General features: G+C 43.3%; 1 protein-coding gene across 2 annotated transcripts in view; it reads right to left on the bottom strand.

Moving 5' to 3' along the window:
- LOC147454676 (uncharacterized) overlaps positions 1-13,395 on the bottom strand; it is an 87,069-nt gene extending 73,674 nt beyond the window's left edge. For both annotated transcript variants that reach the window (XM_086516541.1, XM_086516542.1), the window contains exons 1-13: positions 13,258-13,395; positions 9,715-10,019; positions 9,410-9,635; positions 9,093-9,329; positions 8,873-8,985; positions 8,681-8,779; positions 8,485-8,572; positions 7,990-8,219; positions 7,721-7,905; positions 7,386-7,585; positions 6,145-6,480; positions 5,963-6,064; positions 5,240-5,537 (exon numbers count right to left, since the gene is read on the bottom strand). In XM_086516541.1, the coding sequence (XP_086372667.1) occupies positions 5,240-5,537; positions 5,963-6,064; positions 6,145-6,480; positions 7,386-7,585; positions 7,721-7,905; positions 7,990-8,219; positions 8,485-8,572; positions 8,681-8,779; positions 8,873-8,985; positions 9,093-9,329; positions 9,410-9,635; positions 9,715-9,968 (2,368 nt within the window). In that variant the 5' untranslated portion in view covers positions 9,969-10,019; positions 13,258-13,395. The remainder of the gene's footprint in view (positions 1-5,239; positions 5,538-5,962; positions 6,065-6,144; positions 6,481-7,385; positions 7,586-7,720; positions 7,906-7,989; positions 8,220-8,484; positions 8,573-8,680; positions 8,780-8,872; positions 8,986-9,092; positions 9,330-9,409; positions 9,636-9,714; positions 10,020-13,257) is intronic.
- Positions 13,396-24,374: the final 10,979 nt, after the last annotated feature.

Raw genomic sequence — 24,374 nt, 5'->3', positions numbered from 1 at the left:
TCTTTTGTTCAGGTCAAAACATATTCAACCTTTATCCATCGTTCAGTTCTCTCCCAAAAGAATGAGTGAAGAAACTGAAGTTCATCAAGTACAATCTCTGAGCTCTGCATTTATCAAAGTCGCTTTCTCGGCTCGGTAGTCAACCACAGCGTAGTTCTGGTGGTACCAAGGGATTCCGAGTAGAACGTCACTCGCGTGCCCTGAACACCCGTGTCATTGCAAACGAAGTTTGCCAATGCTCGGTGTAATGGCAACATCCCGTCCGGGTGCTAGTCGAACTACCTCCGCCTGTGGCGTCAGTCTGTCGGGCATAATTCCAAATCGAGCCGCCAATTCCAAGTGAAAAGAAGTTGGCCTTGGCTCCTTCAAAAGAGCTTCTTGTTCCTTCACTTTGCCCCAAAAACGGCAAAGTTTGTACTTTCATTCATTTGATACGGTTCAAGTCCCACGTCATGTGGTACCAGTTCTGCTTTTTATCTGCCTTTTCTGCCACGTCTCTCAACTGCTTTAGAACTTTCTAGCCTTTCTTCATCTTGTTCATTCGGTGCCTTGTTAGGGCACTTCGCGGAGAAATGTCAACGTTCCCCGCATCCAAAGCACTTCCCCTCCCTGATGAAGCGAGCTCTTTCCTCAAGAGTAAACTTGGGTCGTGCATCCTTTTTCTCTGGATTGCTCTTTCTCTTTCTACTTTCATTCCCAAAAGTCTGTTCGGTTCGTTGTGTCATGACCTCATCTGTGGGGTAGGTCAGACTGCCAGAGTGAATGGCAAAGCCCCGCTTCGCATGACTCATCAACTCCTGAATAGAAGCTGACTTCTATTCCAAGCAGTGATCTCGGATCTCTGTAGGTAGACCCAAGGTAAACCGCTCAATCTGTTCTCTGAACGAGATCTTCTTGAATGAAGAGGCGAGTAGAAAAAAGCTCCAGAATCTCTCACAGTAAGCATCCATTGTATCTCTCTTGGTCATCCGAAGATGGTTCCAAGCAACTCGTATATCTCGTTCATACTCTTGCGTCAACCAAGAAGAAATAAAAAGCCTCTTGAATTTCAGTCATGTAACTGGCACAGTCTTGCTTAATAGAAGTGTGGACCACCAAGTGCGAGCATTCCCCTTAGAGTAAGAGGCAGCTCTCCGAATCTTGGAGTACTCTGAATAGCGTCCTCCCGCGAAAGCGATGTCAAACTGCTGTATAAAAGACAAAGCCTTCGAAGCATCTGAGTATCCTGAAAAAGTATCAAACTTGATCACGTGGCCACCTTCCTTAAACTCTCGGACTTTCTTGCTTTTATCTTCGAGAAAGTCACACTGGTTGGCTTTGTAAAAATCCTTCTTGTTCGAATAAAAGTTGCCGTTATCGAAGTCTGAACTTTCTGTATACGAGTCCTCTGTAGAACTGTCTCTCACTGGGCGAGATTTAGACTTCTTTGCCTTTTTCTTGCCCTTTCCGAAGCGTTGCTTCTTGCTTCGCTTTTTGCTTTTTCTGTCTTCTTCGCTCGAGTCTGAAGAGCTAGAAGAACTGTCAGAAGAAGAAGAACTGGGTACTCCTTCAAATTTGACACGCTTCTTCTGTTTCTTTGCCTTGTCGAATGTCGACTGACGACCCAAATATCCCAGCAAGTCAGTGCCTTTCTTCTGCTTTTTGCCGTGCTTTTTGTCTTTCTTTTGCATGTCAAAAAGCTGAGCAATCCGTGCATCAACCACGTTCTCCAATTCCTTCGCTGTATATTTCTTGGAGACGGGAGGTTTCTTGAGAGCGGGTTTCGGGAGTGGTGTTGTGGTTCTTTGCACTCCATCTGCACTTCCTCCAAAGAGGTCTGTCTGGCTCATATATTTTGCCATCTTCGGGTCCTTGGCAAAATTGAGCATCGTCTTTGTTGCATCGCCAATCAATTGACGACGCTCCATCTCTCACCGCTCTGCCTGAGTAGGCCGAGTCGGGCCATACTCTCTGTCTGAATCTTCGTTGTGATCCCTGCCCGCATCTCCAGATGCGGAGGGAGTCGACTGATCCTTGCTTGAAGCCATAGGTGCTGCGGAAAAAAATTTGGGGATCGGATTTCCCGTAGAAGAGAAATCAACCATGCTCTGATACCACTGTAACAGACTTGGATGCTCCAAGTCAAGAATCAATCGCGACACCACCAAATAACCACTTCAAAACAATTCACAGATCACAATAGATTTACACTGGCCCAGCGGAGTTCCGTGCCTAGAGATATTGGCCCCAAAGACTGGCGCCCCTTTCGGTATTTCTTTATGTATTAATCGATGTCAAAGTACAAGAGCGGTTAGGGTTTCACTCTCAGACTCTACGTCTAGATGCTCTGAGAAGTGAGGCCCTCACCACCAATTTAAAGGTTACAAGGGATGCCCAAAAGCAGAGCCCCAAAAGCTTGAAAGCAAAAGCAAAGTTTTCTCTCTCTCTCACACAAGCTCTCTCTTGAGCTTTTAATCCAAAAAAAAGCAATGATGCTCTCTCTCTCTCTCTCTCTCTCTCTCTCTCTCTCTCTCTCTCTCTCTCTCTCTCTCTCTCTCCCATGCATAGCCAGAAAAGGCAAATAGCGTCGCTCGGAAGAGGAAAAAGCAGCCCGCCAAATCCGGAAATCCGTACGCTGGCCCACGTGGCAGTTTTAGCCAATTAGGATTTCAGCCAGCAGTTAGGGTTAGGGTTTCCAGAAATTAGGGTTTGCTGAAAATTAGGGTTTTTGCTATCGGTAGCCACATCATCACTTTGTGACACAGATCTCACCTTCCCGCAACAGATCCTCACTGCACGGTTAGATCCACCGAAGTTTGTAGATTCAGCCCGGAAAAGGCAGATTTCAGCATCTGCGTTTTCAGCGCGTCGTCGTCGTCGTCGTCATCACCGACAGAGAGTCAGAATTCAGCAGATAAAGATTTGCAGATTTCAGCCATTAACGTTTTCAGATTTCAGCCCGTCTCGTCGTCATCCTCATCATCGTCGACATCGTCAACAAGTCCAAAGCATTGTAGAGATTTGTGCAATCAATAGTAGACCGCTCTTGCCATAGAGAGTGGGGCCTTCGGATGAGGGTTTGACAACATTCTAGTGTCGTATTATTCTCTCTCTATCTCTCAGTCTCATGCACCTTCATTCACAGTGTTTACCACTTTGTTTATGATCATTTGCACTCTCTCATCAAAGGAACGGAAGGCTCTCCCTTCCGTAAGTAAAAGGAACCTTGAGCACAGTTCGGAGCACTCATCTTGAGCAAAGTTCAACATTCACTTCCACTACACCTTACAACTGGGCATTATGATTATGTATTCAAAGCGGGAGAGAGGTGACGAGAGCAAAATCATCACGCTACATAAAACAGGGGAGAAGGCAAGCTTTCCATTAAAGTTGTGATCACCTGCACCCACTACTCACACACACACACACATTGTAGTCACTTATTATCAAAACCAGCCTTTTGCCTCACTTTTGGGCGCCCCCACTTGGATGAGGCTTTTGGATAGTGTGTGTTGGTCTGCATGCAGCTCCCCTACCGCCAAGTGTCCATTTGACTCCCTTTGGTTTAACTCCCTAGTACCCACCAACTTAAAAGTCCTGCCAAGGGGCCTAAATGACTTTGAACTCAGCCTAGCCAACCTTTTACTGCTCGGATTTCAGTGCCGACTCGCCCAACCATCTCATGATACCTACCCTTCCTGACTGCAGGTGAAACTCTCAACCAACGGCCGTTTCACACTGGCCATGCAATGTCCGAGCATTTGTGATTTTAACAAGAGGGTCCCAAAAATTAAATAAAAATCAAGGGCAAGAAACCAGCAAAGCGCAGACATATAAACACACATTCCAAAAACATCGTACACCCCACAAAATAAAGCCTGTTTTCATATTGAAATGGGGGTGCATGATTTTTTCCCTTCGTAAAAAAAATATTCCAAATGCCATTTCGGAACAGCCAAAACTGTCAAGAAATGGTGTTCCATTTCTGCCAACCTGAAACAGCGTTTCTTGTTACTATGTAACATACCCTACGGTAGTACATGGCAAAGCATATCCCAATACTGCAAGAAGAACCGACACGTCAAGCCATCCTCTCCAAGACAAGAGGCACCATCAATACCAAACACATCATGCATCTCCTACATGGAGAACGGAGCCATCAAACTCCCACACGTATCTACATTCAAACAAGGCTCTAGCCTGTATAACATCATCTATCACCGACTGTGGGGTCAAGCGGGAGTGCATCAACATCTGGAGGTAACAGCCTGAGCAACTAGCCTCAGACAAAAGAACATGCAGCAATATACCAAGAGGAATAATCATCTTGTGGACAACGCTCTCCCTCCATGTCTCTCGTCCCGCCCATGACTGAAGAGCTCTCAAGGTATGTTGATAAACGCAACTCCATAATGTAAGAAGAAACGGGGGGACTAGCCGTCCATGACTGAAGGGCTCTCAAAGTATGTTGATAACACAACTCCATAACAAAGCTCTCTTTTCATATCATCCCGTCAAAGGTAAGGAAAAAGAGAGCATGCGGCTCTGATGACTACCAAGAAAGGACCGGCTCCTCCGGGCGCAGAATATAGAGGCATCCATCATAGGACCAGAAGAATTCCCACTGTGCTCGGTGCACAAAAACTGCCATGTGGGGGGGAGCTATCCATGAAGAGAGCGGGGAATAAGTGGTGGTGACGGGGCACAAAACAGAGGTGGAGAAGATGGGAAGGTGTCAAAAGGTAGGGAGGGGGAACCAGGCAGAGGCACATGCATGGCCAGAGTGGAATGTGGGGGAGGCAGCGGAGCAGGAGGAGGTGTGGAGGTGGATGGCAAAGGGGGGAAGTGTGTGTCCATGGCGAAAGCAGGGGCAGCAGCAGGATAGGTGTGTGGCTACAAACATAGGTGCCAAGGTTGTGCTACCCTCTAAGAGCAGCTGACAACCAGAAGAACCCCACAAGTCCAAGAGAATAGCCTACACTGTATAGCTTCCAACTCTACGAGGGCACAAAAACATCAATTCTCCTCGACTGAACACAGTTAAGAGCTAGCCAAGGTAATGACTGCAAGGAAAACCCTCCAAGACAGCAAATGCACTCATCCTCTGAAGGCTGAGATCTGCAGCTGACTACTTCACTAAGAGAGGATTTAAAAATAAAGTTAACTACAAGGAGAAGCTTTACATAATGTTTAAAATCATGGAAAACATGCTAGGCCATAGCTTCATCGATGCATCATCATCAGAAAAATGTGAAAATACCTGCTGTTCCCAGTAGCCCATGCCGGATACACATCTCCACTGCTATTTCCAATAATAGCATGAGGATCATAGCTGCTGTCAGATGTGCACTGACATGCACAAATCCAAGAAACAAACGACGCTTCCTCGATATTTTAGGAGGAACAAAAAAATAAGCTATGATCAACAGCACCAAGGTTCCACCAAGGGATATGTATGAGTACTCCAGCATATTCAGAATTGCTATCCACAATGTCTGCAAGAAGTTTTGGATTCGTACTGCGAACGCGTTGTCTTGTAATATCTTGTCTAAATCACACTAGCAAATAAAATCCCCATGTTTAGCACTCAAACTCAAACACTCACATTCACATGCAACATCATACAATCTAAAAGAACAACACATACCACAATTCTTATTGCAAACAAACTAACAAAGCTAAATTATAATGGTCATGTGCTTCTTATACATGCACAGTCACGTAGAAAACACGCATCACAAAATCCAAGCAAATCAATCGTGCACAAATTTGCAGACTTAGCAGTTGCTTATTTTCCTCCTGTGCACGCCTCTTTCTCCTTGATCTTCTTTATTCCTTAATTTGATTACTCAAAATTACACAAATGCAGCTAAATTCTGCTGTTAATTCTGCTCATTGTGCTAATAAAGGTCTGTTGTAATTAAAGATCTGTCAAATATCTAGCATCTTTGACACAGAGAGCATGAGAGGGAAGAAGGATTACCTGTGGAAAAGTTGAGAAGGCCAGAACAAAGTAAACAATTCCACCGATAACATCAAATCGCCAATTTTTCTTGCGGAACTTCAAAATGTTCCCCAAAGCTATCTAGATAGAAAAAGCATCTCTATAAGCACATGAAGAAAAATAAACACAAATAAAGAAAAAAAGTGATAAGTTTTACATACTCTTTGGGAGTCTTCAAAGGATGGGTATGCTGCCTTCTTTTCATAAGCAGACCCCAAAAAATGGTTAAATTTTGCAAATACATGAGTCGGATGGAGAAAGGCCCCTCCGCATCCATTGACAAGAAGATGCTCTATACTGGGAATCTTGGAGGATTTGCTTATGAGAGAATGGCGGAAATAGTGGTGCAAATCGCCAGCAATCCGTATCCTGCAACGACCCTTCAAAAGGTCTTGAATCAAGTGTGATACATTTGGCCCAGTACTGCCACCCCAATACCAATCCAATAACCAAGAAGGTTCATGTGTCATAATTATAACAGAATCTTTCTTTTTAACCTACATGACAAGAGATTCTTTTAAATTAGATAGTTAAAGATCCAGCTTAAGATTGAGAAAAGCTTCACAATGAATTGTACCGGAAGATATCATACTTATTACTAACACTCGTGCATTGATGTGGAAGAAGGGGGGGGGGGGGGGGGGGGGGGGGGGGGGGGGGGGGGGGGGGGGGGGGGATGTTTTACATGGATGATGCATCGGAATGAGAAAGAAAGAGAGAAAGCTTTATTTGCATCCTATAAAGAAAATTGGATACACTACTGGTCATCGCATTTGACTTCAAGACTGCAAAACACCGTTCTTGACCATGTTGGAATGGTGTTTCAAAACTTTCTTTTTTATTAAGGCTAAAAACCATGCGCCAACCCTGGTATGGCACTGTACTAATTGTACCGGAAGATATCATACTAACACTCATGCAAAGATGTGGCAGGGGCGGGGGGAGGGGGGGGGGGGGGGGGGGGGTTTACATAGATGATGCATCGGAATGAGAAAGAAAGAAAGAAAGCTTTATTGGCATCCTATAAAGCAAATTGGATACACTACTGGTCATCGCATTCGACTTAAGACTGCGAAACACCGTTCTTGACCATGTTGAAAATGGTGTATCAAAACTTTCTTTTCTATTAAGGCTAAAAACCATGCACCCGCCTGACATTTCCTTTCGCCAGGACTGCGTGTTTTTCCGAATCTGTCTAAGTCGCACCACGTGCCAACGGGGATGAATAATACAGACTGGAAACATATGTAACCACACAAAGAAAACTTCACACTTTGAAACTTAGCTTTCTCTGAAATATTTTACGATCAACAATTCCTCTACAAGTAGCTTGGCATGATTGAACGTTATTCAAAGGCCTTCTATTTCTTTCTATTGACCTTTCATAAGAGTTGAATTCTACCTGCTTTCTTACTAGTTCCGAGAAGTAACGAAATTGCAAAATGTCTATATCCGCATACAGGGCCTGATCTAGGCCAAAAACCCACCAGCCTTGAGGAAGCTGCAGAGCAAAGTAGCTCTTCTTCTGAGGAAGGAGCCAGCCACCCAGCCAGCTTTTATGGCAAATATACCGAACAAACACTTCCAGCCCATCCAACCAATCTATACATGATAAAAAATAACCATCCACAGTTTTATACATGCAAAAGCTTTTTACTAAAAGAACTGATATTTGAATAAATCGTAATTTGGAGATGATAATTTGATGATAGGCAGAGGAAGAAAGAAGAAACACACCATGGTTTCCTGGAATCGCAAAACATTGTGGTCCTTCATAGCTGTCAAGTGACTTTAACCCTTTTGGAAGCTCTGGTTTTTTCACAGCTATATGTGCAGGGTTGTAAAAATCCGGGGGCTGTAAAGCATACTCAAAGGGACGAAAAAGCCGATTTTCGTAGGAATAGGGAGAAGGATTTGGGTACCTGGAACAAGAGATACTATGGCTTTCAAAATCTTGAAGCAATAGAAACAATTCGCAGAGTGAGTAGCACACATTCTAAACTTACGCCAAATCTCCTCCAATCAGTAACAAGTCCCCACGTGGTAAACGTGTTTTTTCTCCATCCATGTCCACATTTAAGAGTGGCTGGGCAAGAAGACGGGCCACTGTATATGTGGGGTTGCCACCATCTCCGGTGTCTGCCATGAAGTCGAACCATAGATCTGCACGCTGGGATAAATGATTGTACAAAAAGTCATCTTCTTTGCCGCAGGGCTGCGCCTTTGCCATTGCAGCCTGTCAATAAAAAAGATCCCACCCCCTAAATATTAAAGCAGAAAACACGAAAAAACTTGACACCACAAATCTCAAAAAGAAGAAATCCCTATTTTGGGCTCAAATTCTCACTAAAGAGACTAGAAAGGGGGTGCTATCAGCTGGTCAAACATAAAGAAGGCCCGACAAAATACAACAATTTAGTCAAGATTTGCTTATGTCCTTAAGGATAAGGAACCTGCTTGAATAAGGAGGGCGCAAAATCTCTCACAAAGATGGATCATACCTGCATTGTCCGCATGTCGAAACGGCCAAGAAATAAAGTGACAGAGACCAAGAGGTCGAAAGCAGTTTTGAACAAGTCAGCTGATGTTCTGCACCAAGTTTAACCACTTACTGTGAAATTCTATGCCTAAACAAGCCTCCTTTCAAAAGCAGATAAAAAATCTAACAGGTATATAAAAGAAAAGTTGTTCACAAACCCAGAATACCAAGGAACCATGTCCAAAAACATCGGGGTTTTGGATACAGATAAAAGCTCATTATTGCCTTTCGTGGATGTTGGATGCGTCAAAGCCCACCTTGTGGTTTACACACAAACATGCCGACCATCATAATCAAGTTGAACACTACCATGATGCCAAAATACCAGCATTAACATCAAAGAGCTTTACCCAGTTGAGCGCTCCACCACATAATTCGCAATGTAGAGTCCAATAAATGTAGCCCACAATGAATAGACCGGTGATATGTTGGCTGTCCCATCACATCCCTCGTTGCAAGCAAGCTACAAGCAAAAATTCAAGAACATCATCACCCGCACCCCTGCAATAAAAAGACCATGGAGCAAACCCAAGTAGCTTACACAAAACAAAAAAGGTAACATAAACTCACTTCTCCATATAAAACCCATTTGGAGAAAAAGGGGTAGTCACTTGCAGAACCCACAGGACCTAGCCAGGTTGAGCAAATTTGTTCTTTTGCCTCTTGAATTGTAGGCCATCCCCAAAGCCAGGTTTTCTTTGAATTCTTCAAGTATTCAAAAAATAAATGACCAGATCTTTGTCTGCCAAATGACGGTGAACGGTTTCCACAGTGGCTGTAGAAATAACAGCAAGCTATGCTTAAAACCTGCAAGACAAGTCTTCTATTAACTATTTCAGCGAATGACACTGCAACAATCACCAACAGTTTTGGTGCTTATAAATTACCGCACTGTTTTGTAGAATGATGAAAATTTCAGGTCGTTTCCCAGCTAGACGTGCGGCAAGTCCAAAATACCAGAGACCCAAGAAAGTTATGTGAAAAAGTATCAAAGCAGTAACAGATGATAGAAACAATGTCAAAAAGAGAGAGAGATTCATCTTTATATCAACCCCCATAGACTGAAAACTTGGAAGATGATAGCAAGCTGCAACCATCAGCCAGGCTACATACCTGGACATCAATTAAATCAAGGGTTACAGATGCAAAACTTCTCCATTTCCAAAGAGGAAAAATAAAAGAGCTCATTTACCATCGGCTAAAATTGGAGTAGCTTGGCTGAATTGTTTTTCCATAAAAGGGGGATGCGAAAAAATAAAAAAACCCAAAGAGGCATCCATACATAGACCACCATTTAAGATTGTTATCGAGCTTGTATACAAGAGTGTGCATGTTATCAGATGATAAGAAAAAAACCCAGCCAATAATAACTGCCAAGACTGCATGTCGAGAGTGCTCATGCGGATAGGGATATTTGTGTGTCAGCATGGTTCTAACTTTGTCCATACCAATAAAAACTTGGTAGCCCACTTAAAACAGTAGATAAATGGTTGCCACCTGTCACAAGACATTGACAACAGCTGTTATCTATTATAGCCTTCACAGCAGCAAACTCATAACTGCAGGCATAGACAAACAGTGTTGGAAAAAGTCTACAATTTAGAAATAAAATCCAGCCACTTGTCATAAGATATCGACAAAGAAATCCATAATCTGTTCTAGACTTCACAGCAGCAAATGACAACTGCAGGCATACATAGACAGTGTTGCAAAAGCCTAGGCAGTTGAAAAAAACCTGACCTGACATGTAATCACATACAACAAGTGATCGGACAGAAACACAGAGGCAACCACAATTTGCAACAGTTTGGAACACTTCATCATCAAAAAAAACTTGAAATAACTGAATTGAAACTGAGAGTGTAAGACAAAGAGAGAAGATATCAGAGTGGGATGCCCCTGTACAAAATCAGGGCCCTCGAACTGCCACTGTCAGCACCCCCAGTCGATATTTCTTTATTTAATTGATATCTTCTGGTACAAAAGTCGGAGGGCTGAAATCGCGATTATAAGCTCAACCAATAATGCGACAACAATTTCCATAATCTCTGTGTGCACAAAACTGGAGAAAGAGGGGCTTTTATAGGCTCCAATAATAGCAGATCTCCATAAAGCAGGGACATCCAAAAACAGGCCCCCCCAGGCCGCTTTTTCCACAAATGATGGCATTTTTCTCAGAAGAGGGAAAAAGCGAAAAGGCATTCTTTTTAAAAAAACATTCAGAAGAGAGAAACTGATTTTTCAAATTCTGTTTGAGAGAAAAAAATCCTTGTTTTTAGAGATAAAATACTGCAGATTTTGATAGAGAGAGAAAATTTGCCCAGAAAGAGAATCTGAAATTCAGGTTCAGAGAAATGAAATGTAATATTTACGTCTTCAAAAGGCCAAAATGACCTATGAGACCAAAAGGTTACATGTGGTGAATCTAATACCAGGTCTGGGTACAAAAAGTACAAAGAATTGAAAAGAAAATAGTGGGTAGGGGTGGGGTGAAAGCTGATACAAAGGGAATAAATGGAGCTCTCTAACAATCGAGGCATCATATACATATACATCAGTATCCAAAAGGCTATAGAGATTCAATGCCCTCCAAAGTAGGCACTCTGTCGGGACGGCTCCTATGTCGCAGTATGGTATGGATCCTCTGTCGCAATCTGCGTCGATGTCAAGAGGGCCCGTCATCCGTGGGCGACGACCGCCCCAACTCTCTCACCCGATCAAGCAATATGCCTCTGGTGCCTCTAGTGTTGTTATGCTGTGAGGCCTGCTCGAACTCTGTCTTTGACTGAAAGAAATCTGTAGTCTTCCGCTGTCGCTGGATCCCTCTCATTGTGCCCCTCTTCAAGAGGTCCTCTCTGTGTTTGCGAATCTCCAGTAAGTATAATCCGAGGCATGGTATCTCATGACTCTAGAAAGTGGCCCAAAACCCTCTCTGAATAGAGAGTGAAAGCGGCCTCGTATCTCATAGTATGCTGGGCAGTGACATGTAATGTAGCTCTGTGTCGGGCTCTATCTCGCACACCTGACAAATCCTGGACTCAACGGGTACTCCTCTAAATCTGCCCGTCTTGATCTCTAGTTGATGTGAGGATGTGCGTATTTGACCAATAGCACATTGTATCCCGTGGGATAGATGAGTATCCATGTATCCTGATCTGATCACAAAACCATCCTCCATGAGCTGGAGAAGATGCTCTCTATAGAAAGTCATCTTCGTACCTAGCTCGTGTGTAGGCTATATCCATGTCCTCTTCGTATCCAACTGAATCAAGTCCTGTCTGAGGAGCGTGGTAATCTCTGCCCGAGTGAGAAAGATGGAGGGTGCATCCAAAGAGTACTGAAATGGAGGTAGCCGATCCATACTAAAGCCATGTAACTGAAAACAAGATGCCATCTCTGCATACCAACATGATCTATCTCCCTGCAATGCTAGCTGTCGTGAAGACTCTAGTGCTAATCGAGCATATCTATCTCTATGGAAAGCCCAAGTGCTATGCATAAATGAAATTGATCGAGTGAGTGCCTCCACTACCAATGGAGGAGTAGCGAGCTCCGCCCTAACAATGTCATGTGGTACTAAGACCTTGGTCCTAATCATCCGCCGAGAAATCATAGACACCAAGGGCTTCTCCATACATCTCCATCCATCAGTACTTCCAGCTCTGCTATGATGATCAATTGAGGGGCCCCATATCTCCATTCTGTACAGCATGGCCGAGGTGACCAAAGTGTCAAAAAGTCAAAGCTTGTCCAAGGTTCCTGGAATTGAACCTGCGAACATATCCTCTCAAGTCTCCCCAATGCTACATAGGCTCTGGTCAATCGCGTATATAACAAACTTGGACACTCCAAGTCAAGATTCTACCGCGACACAATATAAATTCACTTCAAAACAGTTCACAACTGATTCGACACAGCCCGACGAAGTTCCGTGCCATGAGGTATTGGCCCCAAAGACTAGCGCCCCTTTCGGTATTTCTTTTTATATTAATCTTCGACAAAGTACAACTCCCACGGGTGCTCGCTCTCGGACTCTGCATCCAAATGCTCTGCAAAGTGAGCCCCCTTGGGTTCATTATAAAGGTTACAAGGGATGTCCAAAAGCAGAGCCCCAAAAGCTTTCACTTTTAAAAACACCTTAAAATAAAGCAACTGGAGCTAGCGTAGAATTCTCTTGCGCAAAAACCAGTATTCCGTACAGCCCTGCTGCAAATCACGGAATTCCGTACGCTCTGCCAAAGACGTAAGACGTACATGGGTTTGTGGCTTATGCCCATTTGCGGGTCCAAGGCTCACTCCCTGCACAATGAGGAGGCGACATAGGCAGCTCTTCCAGCTGTGTTACACCCATCTCTGATGACAGATTTTCAAGACTCTCGAGCAAAATGAGCATGTCTAGGAACAGGTAGCTTAAGCACTACCAACGCACACAAGGCAGGGCTCATCCCTCACATAGGACCAAGCACAGCCAAAAAAAAAAACTCTCATTCTCTATAATCTGTTCCAGGGACACGCTAGGAAGTCGAAGCTTCCACCGTTTTGTTCAACGCTCCGCACACGCATTTGTAGGCGACAATTGTCTGTTCTCTCCTCCTCACGGAAGCTGATTGATTTTATTGATTGAAGCGAAATCCCCAATCCTCCTCCTTGTTCTTTTTTTTTTTTGCACACGCGCGCTAATGTGAATGACATCCCTCCACACACAAGGAACAAAAGCGCAGAGACAGAGAGATACCTCGAACCGGTCCTGCGATGCGCGAGAGAGAGAGAGAGAGAGAGAGAGAGAGAGAGAGAGAAGAGAAGCACCGCCTAGATGGGCACCAAAACAAGGATTCTACAGCTTCGAATTACACGTAGTGACTTTTCAAAATTCAGGGCATAATTTTTTAATAGCCAAATACGACGTAAGCTTGCGTTGGCGTGAAAGTAAACTCATTAGCTCTAATCCAAGCAACTCACGGCGATCGATATTCATGGAGAGCATGGTTGCACGAAAAGGTCAACCAATGACCTTTCCCGGCCGTCAAGTGTCGGGAGGAGGGGGCGGGGCAGCCAAAGTTGTTGTTTCATGTAGTGCGACGTACAGAGTTTAAGTGATCACTGCAGCTCAGTGACCTGCAGAGCACAGCATAGAAATTCCCACTGCTAAAGAGGCTCACTTTCATTGCTGCAGTACGTTGGAGACATTCCTGATGCTGAGTTGTCAAATGGTGGAAATTTTTCCACTACGGACATGTCGTTCAACGCTTCACCATAGTTGTTCCAAGTGTTGACGTGGGAAGCTATAATTGCACGACATTCCTCTTAAGTTGCTAATATATCAAATATTGGATCCATTCCAGATGTTGAGATGACAGCCATTGATTGTTGAAGTTGTCACTGTCATGTAAGAGGCAACGTTTTTTATTACAATTGTTGAGGTGGCAGAAATCCAACAACCAATTGCTTCAATTCCATTGGATAATGTAGGGCATATGGAGGGCACAGATCTGCTCCCCCCTCCTCGGGACCTTGACGGTTCAATCAACATACCCCTGTTGCTCTTTTAAATGGTTTCCAAGAAATAAATTCAATACATACACAGTGTAATGACCTCTAGGGAGAAGAAAGACTAGGGAAGGTAAAGAAAGTAGTCTTTCTTAGTGGGCCTTTTCCACACGTGTTTTGATAGATTTTGGAGAGCATTGGTTACTTGATTAGTTGGTTGTGATTGCTATGACCTTAACTTTTGTTGTGGAACACGAGCAGATGATTAGAACCAATTGATAGGCAACAACAATAGCTCAGTTTGGGACTTGATGAGCATTGGAAAGAAGCAAGTTGCATAAGGCCAAAGGCCAAGTCACGAACCTAGGCCAAGGGTTTGGATTGCATAGTGTGGATAGGGGGATCCTAAAATAGGCTAGGGCCTCGGCTAGGGCTAGAAGCCCAAGAGTCTATATAAAGGACGATAGGGAGGAGGATTACCCAAGGTAGTTCCCCAAGTCTCACAAGTTTTGTCCCATAGCGATCTCTATACAACAAAGGGCTACTGAAGGGGGAATTGAATTGATCAAAGGGTTGCAGCTTAATCATTTTGCTTAAACCTACTCCTTAACCTACTTTGATAGTTTTTTGTTGATTGCCATTCAACCTAGTAATATCGGCCATTTAGCTCTGGACCGTGGACCCATCTTTGTTGAGACACCTATCTTACTCAAAATCATGCGTAGTGAATTTTGCCTTATTTCTTATAGAACTAAGAGAGAGAGAGAGAGAGAGAGAGAGAGAGGGAGAGAGAGAGGGAGTTATGTGTTGTCACAGTTGGAGGGAGAACTGAGTCTTGCTGTTGATCATAGAACCTAGTGCAAAACATATCTAAGGAGAAAAACGATGGGATAAAGGTTTATCCTCATGCTATAAAGCGGGTATACAGAGGAGAACATTGGGTTGCAATATATAAGATGTATGTCAAATCAAACAAGGACTTACGTAGATTCACATCAACCACATATGTACAGAGTGCATTGAGTATTGCAATACATAAGTTGAATTTCCAAACTGTGAGAAAAGAAGTGTGTGTCTATTCGATATATAGATATGATGATCGATATTGAGCATGCACTAGTGAGGAAAATGTGTGGCTAAACTAAGCATTTGACAAACTCAAAAAATACGGAAAGCATCAACAGACTGTAAAAATTAAACTGCACTATCGACCTGGTAATCGTGTATGGGTGTCTTCTAATTGTGCAAGCTAGAGGACAATGAGTCAAGCTACATAAAAGCAACGTGAATAGTAAAACATTTTGTCTTCCAATGAACAACCACAAAGTGAATTGCAAATTATATAGTGCACATCATGCAAAAGTGCCATACAAAATATGGTAGAGAGTTGACACTATGGTCTTTCCAAAAGTTATAAGAACCGCAAGTCGTGCCCTACTTTGTAGGCTTTATGAGTGGACCAAGCAAATGCATAGGCATGGGGAACTAGATGCAGATAACAGACCTTGCAGTGTCATCGAGCTGGAGTCATAGTTGTGTAGTCGAAACATCCACTGTTTGTGAATATATGCACTTTATGTGACACGCAATGCCATAATAATCAATATCTAATTCTCCTAAATGATTTTCTCATGTTAAACTGATCATTTAATATGGGGAAGTGCCAGGGGAGAAAAAGCTACAATATTGGTTAAGCTAGCAGACTGGCCACAGTAGGGATCCAAAGGGGGGGCCATCTGCAAAAGAGCCATGTGCAACAATGGGCTAAAAAGACCCTAAGGTTCAGCCCATTAAGACTTCCAAAATGCTAAGGTTCCAAAATTCAAAGGTTGTGTCCAAAGGTCAACCATAGGGGGAATTGGATGCTTTGTGTGTGTCCGAAAAGTCTTTTCAAATCCCTACATAGGAGGAGGCGAGCCTAGCTTGTAGGGGATGAGAGAGAAAGTCACACACACACACACACACACACACACACACACACACAAGCTCCCTTTACACAAAGGGAATGAGGGACACATGTCAGCTCCCTAGGCCAGATGCCCACAAGGTGTACCCAATTTCTATTGGATGGCCTTGGAGGTGGACCAATGAGAATTAAGTAGAGTAAATCTAGTTTAATTAATTTAAAAACACTTAATAAAAGAACCAATGAGAATTAAGTCCTCTAGAAGACTATTGGACAGTCTCCCAAGGGGTCCAATGAGCATTCAGCAGCCCAATGGCTTGCCTGATTCCTATTGGCCAGGAGGCAAAGGGGTCCAATGAGAGTTTAGTTGAATTATCAAATTACCTAAAGCTCTCACAAAAGGGGAAAGGGGGACACATGTCAGAAGGCTATCACTTATGGTGCTTAATTGTCATTGGCTAGCCCTAGGGAGGTCCAATGAGAGGACAGCAAGAGGGGTCGCCCAAGAGAGAGAGGGGGCTGATTTTTGGAAGGCATTATTACACACACACACTCACACAATCTCATGTGTGAAGTAAAGAAAACTCTCTCTCCTTCTCAAGTTTTAATGGAAAGCTTATCACCTACTCCAAGCTTGTGAGAAGGGAGGCCTACACCAACAACTCTTGGCTTTGTGATGCAAATCCAACCAAGATCCAAGCTTCAATGCATGATCATCTCCTCTACCATGCTAATTACTAAGCTAAGCTATGCTAATATGAGTGATTATGTGAGGAGATGTACATCTTTCTCGTAAGAATACTCCTACTTCCTCTCAATCTACTCTCATACCCTGCTAGCTCTCACCATCTTCGAAGGTGTGTGAGGTCTTGGGTCTGAGACCGGGGATAATTGATGTTGTGTTTTGCTTAGTGCATGAAGCTTTCATCTTCATTGCACTAGCTAGTCTTGAAGGAACACAAAGAATTGTATTGTACAATGTCTCTCTTGATGGGAGAAACCATAATACAAAGCCTTTTGGAGGGGGGACCGGCTCCATGCAAATCCGGTCCTCAACTGTTGTCAATAGCTTAATTTCTGTCTCTTTTGAAAGTATTGTTCATGCTATCTAACTAGGTGTTATGCTTTTTGTTGCTCTCTCCACCCAAGCACTCTTGTAATTCTCATTAGGAATCTATTCTAATGAAATGCCCACTATGTTCATGCTAATTTCCGCTACACACAAGTTTTTAGGCCATTAAATGTTACACACAAAATAGGAGTTAACACAGATACAAAAGATGCAAGATATAGATTTAACTTAAAGAGAAACAAATGTAACTTTATGTTCTACATCATAGATGGTGTATTGTTTATCGTACTGATGAGTTCTCACTTCATAAGCTTCGGCGCAATCACTATAGGAGAATGGCTGAAGCAATAAACTATTATTGAGCCAGGGGAATGCAAAATTCTAGTAGGATTGGGTTGTGTAAGCTGTTGGAGTACAAGTGCAAGAGCAATGAGGCTAATGAAAAATGTTGGCAGAGTTGGGTTGAGTAAGCTATCGTAGTAGAGGTAGAGGAGCAATGAGCCCAAAGCTTCCTTGTTATAGCCATGTTGGGCATATACTATAATCAACGCATTCCAAGAGATGAAATTTTAAACAAAAATCTCATCAAGATTCCGCTCTCCTATTTCTAGCATGCGATCTTCCCAAGGACAACATAGATTCTTTGGGATAGAATTAAACATTCACGAAGGAACGGCCTCTACACCAAAACAAACTCCATTGCGCCACAAGGGAAATGAGATGAGGGCACCACCTAGTCTTGGAAGCGTGGACTAGGACCGCTACACAAAGAGAGAGAGAGAGAGAGAGAGAGAGAGAGAGAGAAAGAGAGAGAGAGAGAGAGAGAGAGAGAGCGAGATCACTATGAATGAAGCATTAACCTTAGTGTGTGTACAAGGAATGGATGACTTCAAACACTCCCAACACAAATAGCGTGTAGATTACCAAACAACCACTCAAGGATTAGCCAAGATCACATCAAGCACTCTCACACACATATAAAAGATTTCTCTTAATTAACATAAGTGAGAGGAGGAGAGCTTACTAGCATGAAACAATTTGCACTCTAGAATGTGCAAGAATAGAGTGAATGAATGAGCTTATGGGCTCATGGTGAGTGATACAAAGACTCAATGGGGCTGAGGGAGGCTTGAAATTACAAAGGGGAAGGCCTCTTTATATAGGAAAGAGAGTGATTAGGAGTGAGGTTAAGATCCAAGTGTAATTTGTACAAATGAAGCTTGATTAGGGACATTCAACCAATGAAGAAGCTCCTTCCAAGTGATTTGTTGACCAATTAGCTCCATCATCACTTGTGTTGTCTTCACTCCTTCCTCCATAGCTTGAGTCCAAGAGCTTCCTTATTTCAAAATGTAAAGAATCTACATAAAATCAATACATATCTAGTAATAATAGAAAGGGGTTGAATTAGAACTTATGAATTACAACAAGATTAAGCATGACTTGAGAGGTGATTAGAAGAGGAATTTTGATGGGTTTTTGAGCTTGAGAGAGAGGAGGAAGGAGAGGAGGGTGAGAAGACTAATGGATGATTTTTAGAGAAGGTCTCAATGTGGAAAAGGAAGGGTGTGTGTGTGTAAAGGTAGAGGGGTGGTCTCCACCACAGTTGAAAAAACTGGCGTCCGCCATTTTGGCCATATCTCCTAGACCGTAGATGCAAAAATTATAAAAAAAATATGGTCAAAATCTCCAGCTCATCAGCTACAACTTTGATGAAGACAACTTTTCTTGGATCGGAGTGGAAGTATTTTTTAAAAATTCAGCAAAATCATGTGTCTGGTTCCTTCCTTTACCAAGTCTTCCACTTGGATCCCATCTGTTTGAATCATCATATGGCTCCAAAGCCATGATGATATGAGCCACTCATGACCCTTGAATCATGGGTGCATGGCTCCACAACCACATCATATCTTTTCTTTTCACATTTACATATTTTCCCTTCCCTTTACCACTAGGTTCTCCCTCTACCTTTCACCTCCGGTGAACTAGTCAAGAAAAAATTCCTATCAAATCATTTTTTTAATTTTTCCAAGAGGTTGTTCTCACTCTTTCTTTTATTGTAAACCTCTAGAAGCAAGGAAAACCAACAAAATATAATAAACAAAAATTTGTGATAGGCTCGGATCATAGCCCCCCCAAACCTGGCTAGGGGTATTTATGCCTCTAGCCTACTTTCTTTGATCTTGAGCTGACCTTATCCTGATGTGATAAGGCTTTAGACGCCACCCATTTGTCCTGGTCTTGTGCACTTTACCATCAATGTCTTGAAGTCTGTAAGAGCCATTTTTGAACTTTTTGGTGACCAAGAACGGGCCTTCCCATTGAAAAAGAAACTTTCCATCCTTACGAGTGTCAAAGCGATTGTCATATCGAAGCACCAGAGATCCCTTTTTGATGTCTTTGGATGCTAGCTTTTTATTGAACTTTTCTCTGCGCTTCTCTGCTTCTTGAGAATAGTGGTTGATGGCTTCTTCACGATCCAATTGCAGCCTCTCTAGATCCATGATCCTTTGATGTACTTTCTCCTTTTGAGAGCCTACCTGGCTACCCAATATTCGAAGACTTGTTAACTTCACTTCAATGGGCAAAAGCGCCTCCTTTCCATAAACCAAATGAAAGGGTGTGTACCCTAATGTGGTTTTGAAGGAGGTTCTATAGGCCCATAGAGCTCCATTCAGGTGTTTGTCCCAATCTTGGCGCCTGGCATGTACCTGTTTGGTGAGAATTTTGCAAATGATTCCATTTACCTTTTCCACCAAACCATTGCACTGAGGGTAGTAAGGAGTAGAGAGTTGATGCTGAATATTTAGCTTCTTCATGAGTTCTCCTACCAAGTCTGCTCTAAACCCTGGTCCTCTATCAGATAGTATTTCAAGAGGGGTGCCAAACCGGCAACAAATGTGGTCAAAGATGAACCGACTCACATCCTTAGCAGTAATTCTATTGGTCGGCATAGCCTCAACCCATCTAGTCATGTAGTCTACTCCCATGATGATGTACTCTTTACCTAACTGAGTGCGTGGTAGAGGCCCTATGGCATCAATTCCCCACTTCTCAAAGGGCCCATATACCTTTATTGGGTTCTGAGGTTCAGCTATGAGCCATCGTGGTCTTGCTTTCTGACATTCATCACATGTTTGACACCAGTATTTGACATCACGATGAAGACTTGGCCAAGTAAACCCAGCTTGTAGAACCTTTCTACTAGTGACGTCGTGTGCAAAGTGTCCTCCGCACATATCATCGTGACAAGCTTTTAAAATCTCTTCAATTTCACTCTTCAAAGGCACTCTCCTAAGCACACCATCCTTACCAAGACAATACAAGTCATCATTTACTATGCGATACCTGGTAGCCTTCCTAGCTAACCATCGCCTTTTCCCTGCATTCAAGTGTTTAGGAGCCTCTTCTTGCTCCAGAATGTGCATAATATCTTCTAAGTCCTCCTTGCCTTGCTGAAGTGGAAGTTTGATGGCCACTGCTCCCACTATTGACTCAGTTAACTTTGATGATGCTAGGTGGTCTGCATCCTTGTTCTGGTCTCTTGGCACATGATGTACTTGTGCCTCCCTAAATCTCCTCATAAGAGCTTTGGCTTCTCTCATTTTAGTAGAGAGACGGGCATTTTTGCAAGCCCATGTACCTTGCATTTGCCTTACCAAAAGCATGGAGTCACCAAAAGCGTTTAATCTATTAATTGAATTATTGAGGCACCAACAAAGGCCATGAATTAGAGCATGATATTCTGCTTCATTGTTGGAGTGGACATCTTCTAGAGTGATCCCTTCACCATGGATCCTCTCTCCCAATGGAGATAAGACCACGATGCCTGCAGCTGCCTTATCCTTGGTTCTCTTGTATGCTCCATCAAAGTAGAGGCTATAAGTATTGACCAAAGCCTCTGGAGCAGGAGGTAGTGGAAGTTCCTTTCTCTTCAAATGGAAAACTTTTTCATAGCACTTGTTTGTTAAAATGTCGGCTAAGCATGCTCGAGTTGTTCTTTCAACCTGTATTGTATAATCAAACTCTTGAAGTCGCACCACCCACTTTGCTATTTTGTCAGAGATTTCCATATGTTGTAGTGCATAGGGAAACATATCCTCCACAGTGATAATTACAAACCTCTTCGGCAGCAAGTATGGCCAAAATTTGGTTACCGCAAACATGAGAGCTAACACTAGCTGTTCCATCAGGGTGTAGGCCTTCTCTGTGTTTTCCATGAGACGGCTAGCAAAATACACAGGCCTCATAAAGGATGTTTTTGGATCTTTTTGTAGGAGGGCAGCACCAATGGCCTCTTCTCCCACACTAGGGTTTACAAAGAATGTTTCTTCCCAACAAGGTTGGAGGATTACAGGGAGTGACCCTAACATTTTTTTAATCTCTCTAAAATGCCCATCACTTTCTTCACTCCAAACAAGCGTCTCTTGACGAGTCAGCTGTTGTAGAGGAAATATCACTTGGGAGAGTAAGTGTATGAACCTACTCAAATATCTTAGCTTTTGCAAGAAAGAGATTAATTGTTTGATGGAAGTTAGGGAAGGTAGATTTAGCAATGTTTCTATCTTTTCAGGATCTACCTCGATTCCATCAATGGACACTACATGCCCTAATAGTGTAGCCTTGCTTTCCCCAATGTGACATTTGTCCTTGTTTAGTTGTCCACCCAGCTTAGCTAAACGAGTAAATCCTTCATCAATCTTGCCGAGATGCATACTTTTGGAGCTGTAAATACAAAAGTCATCTATGAAAACCCTTATGGACTTACCAAAGTAAGGTTGGAAGACCATGTTCATGAATCGTTGAAAGGTGGCTGGAGCGTTGGTGAGACCAAAAGGCATGACTCGAAATGCAAAACAGCCCCATGGTGTGATGAAAGTAGTCTTTTTTTGGTCCTCCTCTGCAATGCGTATTTGAAAGTAGCCAGAGTAGCCATCACACACTATGTATCTCTCATGGCCTGCTACTTCATTTAGAATCTCATCTTGAAATGGGAGAGGGAAGTGGTCCCTCTTTGTTGCAGCATTTAGTGGCTTGTAATCCACGCACACTCGCCATTTACCATTCTTCTTTGGCCTCACCACTACTGGGGAGACCCATTCTGAATCTTCTACTGGGTATATGAATCCTGCTTCTAAGAGTCTCTTCACCTCGGACAACAGTGCATTTTGTTGCACAACTCCTAATCTTCTTAGTTTTTGTACTACTGGCTTGCTCCCTTCTTTTAGATGGATATGATGCTTCACTGCAGTGACACCTGTAATGTGAGTGTAATCAGAAATAAACAATGATGCATGCTTCTTGAGAACATTTACATAACCCTCCTTTTCTTCTTCCTTTATATCCTTGGATAACATCTCCTCTAGGCTGGCATCCCACACATTCTTCATTTGGATCCTTGGGTTGTCTTCTGATGAGGTAGTTTCCTTTATGGTGATGCCCATGACTTCGAGAGTGCTATCACTCTCTTCACTTGAACTCTCTTCCTCGTCCATGGATGAGGAGCATCCACTTGAGCTCCACTCATCAGCTGACGTCTCTAGTTCAAGGTTCTCTTGTCGCCCATTCTTTAGGTTATAAACCACCTTCCGACTATGGCCACCCATGCGAGGCCTCAACTCCAAGTCTCCTGTTGCCCAATCTTGCCTAGCTCCTATACCCATGAGCCAAGGTCGTCCTAAAATAAGGGGGTATCCTTCTCCCTTTACTGGCATCACATAAGCATCAACCTCTGTAGTGATTCCAAAAACAGAAACTCTCAAAGCTTTCACTACACCCACACAAGTGACAGAGACATTATTGGCCATTTTTGCCCTAAAGTTTGATGATTCCATTACCTCTAAACCCAATTGATGCATTAGCTTTTCTGTCATGACACAAACCTCTGCTCCACTGTCAATGTAAGTTTTTGGAATCTGTTGTCCCTTGATTTGAGCCTCCACCAAAGGCACTATATCCTTGAGACCATATGCTTTGATTACACTTACTAGCTTACTTCGCTTTGCCCTCGTGCTCACCATTTTTGACCATTGTCGTCGAAGCTTTGGGGAGATATGAAGTAGTTGTGGCCAAGTAATCTTTGGTCCTTGAGAACTCACATCAGCTGTCAAGTCATAAGGTTGTGTCCGAGATCCCATAGGGAAATCAGAGATGTCAATTTGAGACCTAGTACGGGTCTTTCTCTTCTTGGCTTCATCTTTAGTTGCCCGAGATGTACTTGCTTCATTGCTTGCATCCTTGCTTGTTTCTTTACCTACTTCATCTTGGACACGCACACGTTTGATAGGCATTGTAGCCACTTCATCTATCTTCATCTTCCCTTTAGCTATTTCTTCCTGGTTGCTTCTGCCCTTGAGGACCTCCTCCATCCTTATGATGCTCACATTTGGTTGAGTAGCAGGGGCTTGAGCTTGAGCACGAGGTGGCTGCAAAATTTGAGGTTGCGGTTGCTCTTGTGCTTGAGCTCTAGCACGGGGAGGACTTACTTGTTGTCGAGGACCTCTGACAGGGTAGTCATATCTTCTGGGATGAGGGCAATTATACATGCCGTGGCCATTTTCCCCACAATTGTAACACAACATTTCCCTTGCTTGACGTCGCATTGGTGGCCGATTCCCACCATTTCCCTCAATAGGCCTTCTTGCACCCTGCACAAAATTTACTCTCAACCCCTCTAGCTGGTTTGTGAGATTGTTTATTTGTTGGAGCATATCTTCTTGTTGACCTCTATTGAGGTCTGGTGCATTAGGCACATTTGGAGGTATGTGAGAAGATTCCATAGTTGTGATATTGCCTCCCAAAGCTAGCTGGCCAGCTTGGGCTTGATAGAGAATCTTTCTATTCTTTTCCCTGGCAATTCTTAAGGCATCTTCAAAAGCATTTGGAAATTTGCTCTTTACCTTCTCCCTTAGCAAGGGGTACAACCCTGAGATAAATCGATCCTTTTGGAGGCAATTGGGAGCTCGCTCACCAGGGTTTAGTGAGTCTGACCATTGCCCCCAAAGTTTCAGAAAACCTTCCTCATAGGTTGCATAACCATGAGGGTCAACTTGATGAAGGGCCAGAAGCCGTTGCCATAGTTCTTCTGCCGAATTGGCTCGTTGAAATCTTTGTAGGAAAGCCGCCTTCAATCCCTCCCAATCAATTCTTTGGGTTGGATCTAGAGCCTGGAACCATACCCTAGCTTCTTCTTTGAGCACCAAAGGAAAAGCTCTCAATTTCAATGCTTCGTCATCCCTCCCAGAGACAAGGAAAGCCATCTCCAAGTTATCCAAAAAATCCCCAACATTTTCCCCACTACGCCCAAAAAATTTTGGGAAAGCCATCATAAAAATGGGTTGCCTTCCTCTCAATACAGCACAAAGATGAAAACGTCTAAGCCCAAATC

This window comes from Adiantum capillus-veneris, chromosome 7 (assembly GCF_014529385.1).
Source record: "Adiantum capillus-veneris isolate H3 chromosome 7, ASM1452938v2, whole genome shotgun sequence".
NCBI classification, from domain to species: Eukaryota; Viridiplantae; Streptophyta; class Polypodiopsida; order Polypodiales; family Pteridaceae; genus Adiantum; species Adiantum capillus-veneris.
Note: the sequence above shows the minus strand (reverse complement) of the source record. Positions and strands in the feature narration are given on the sequence as shown.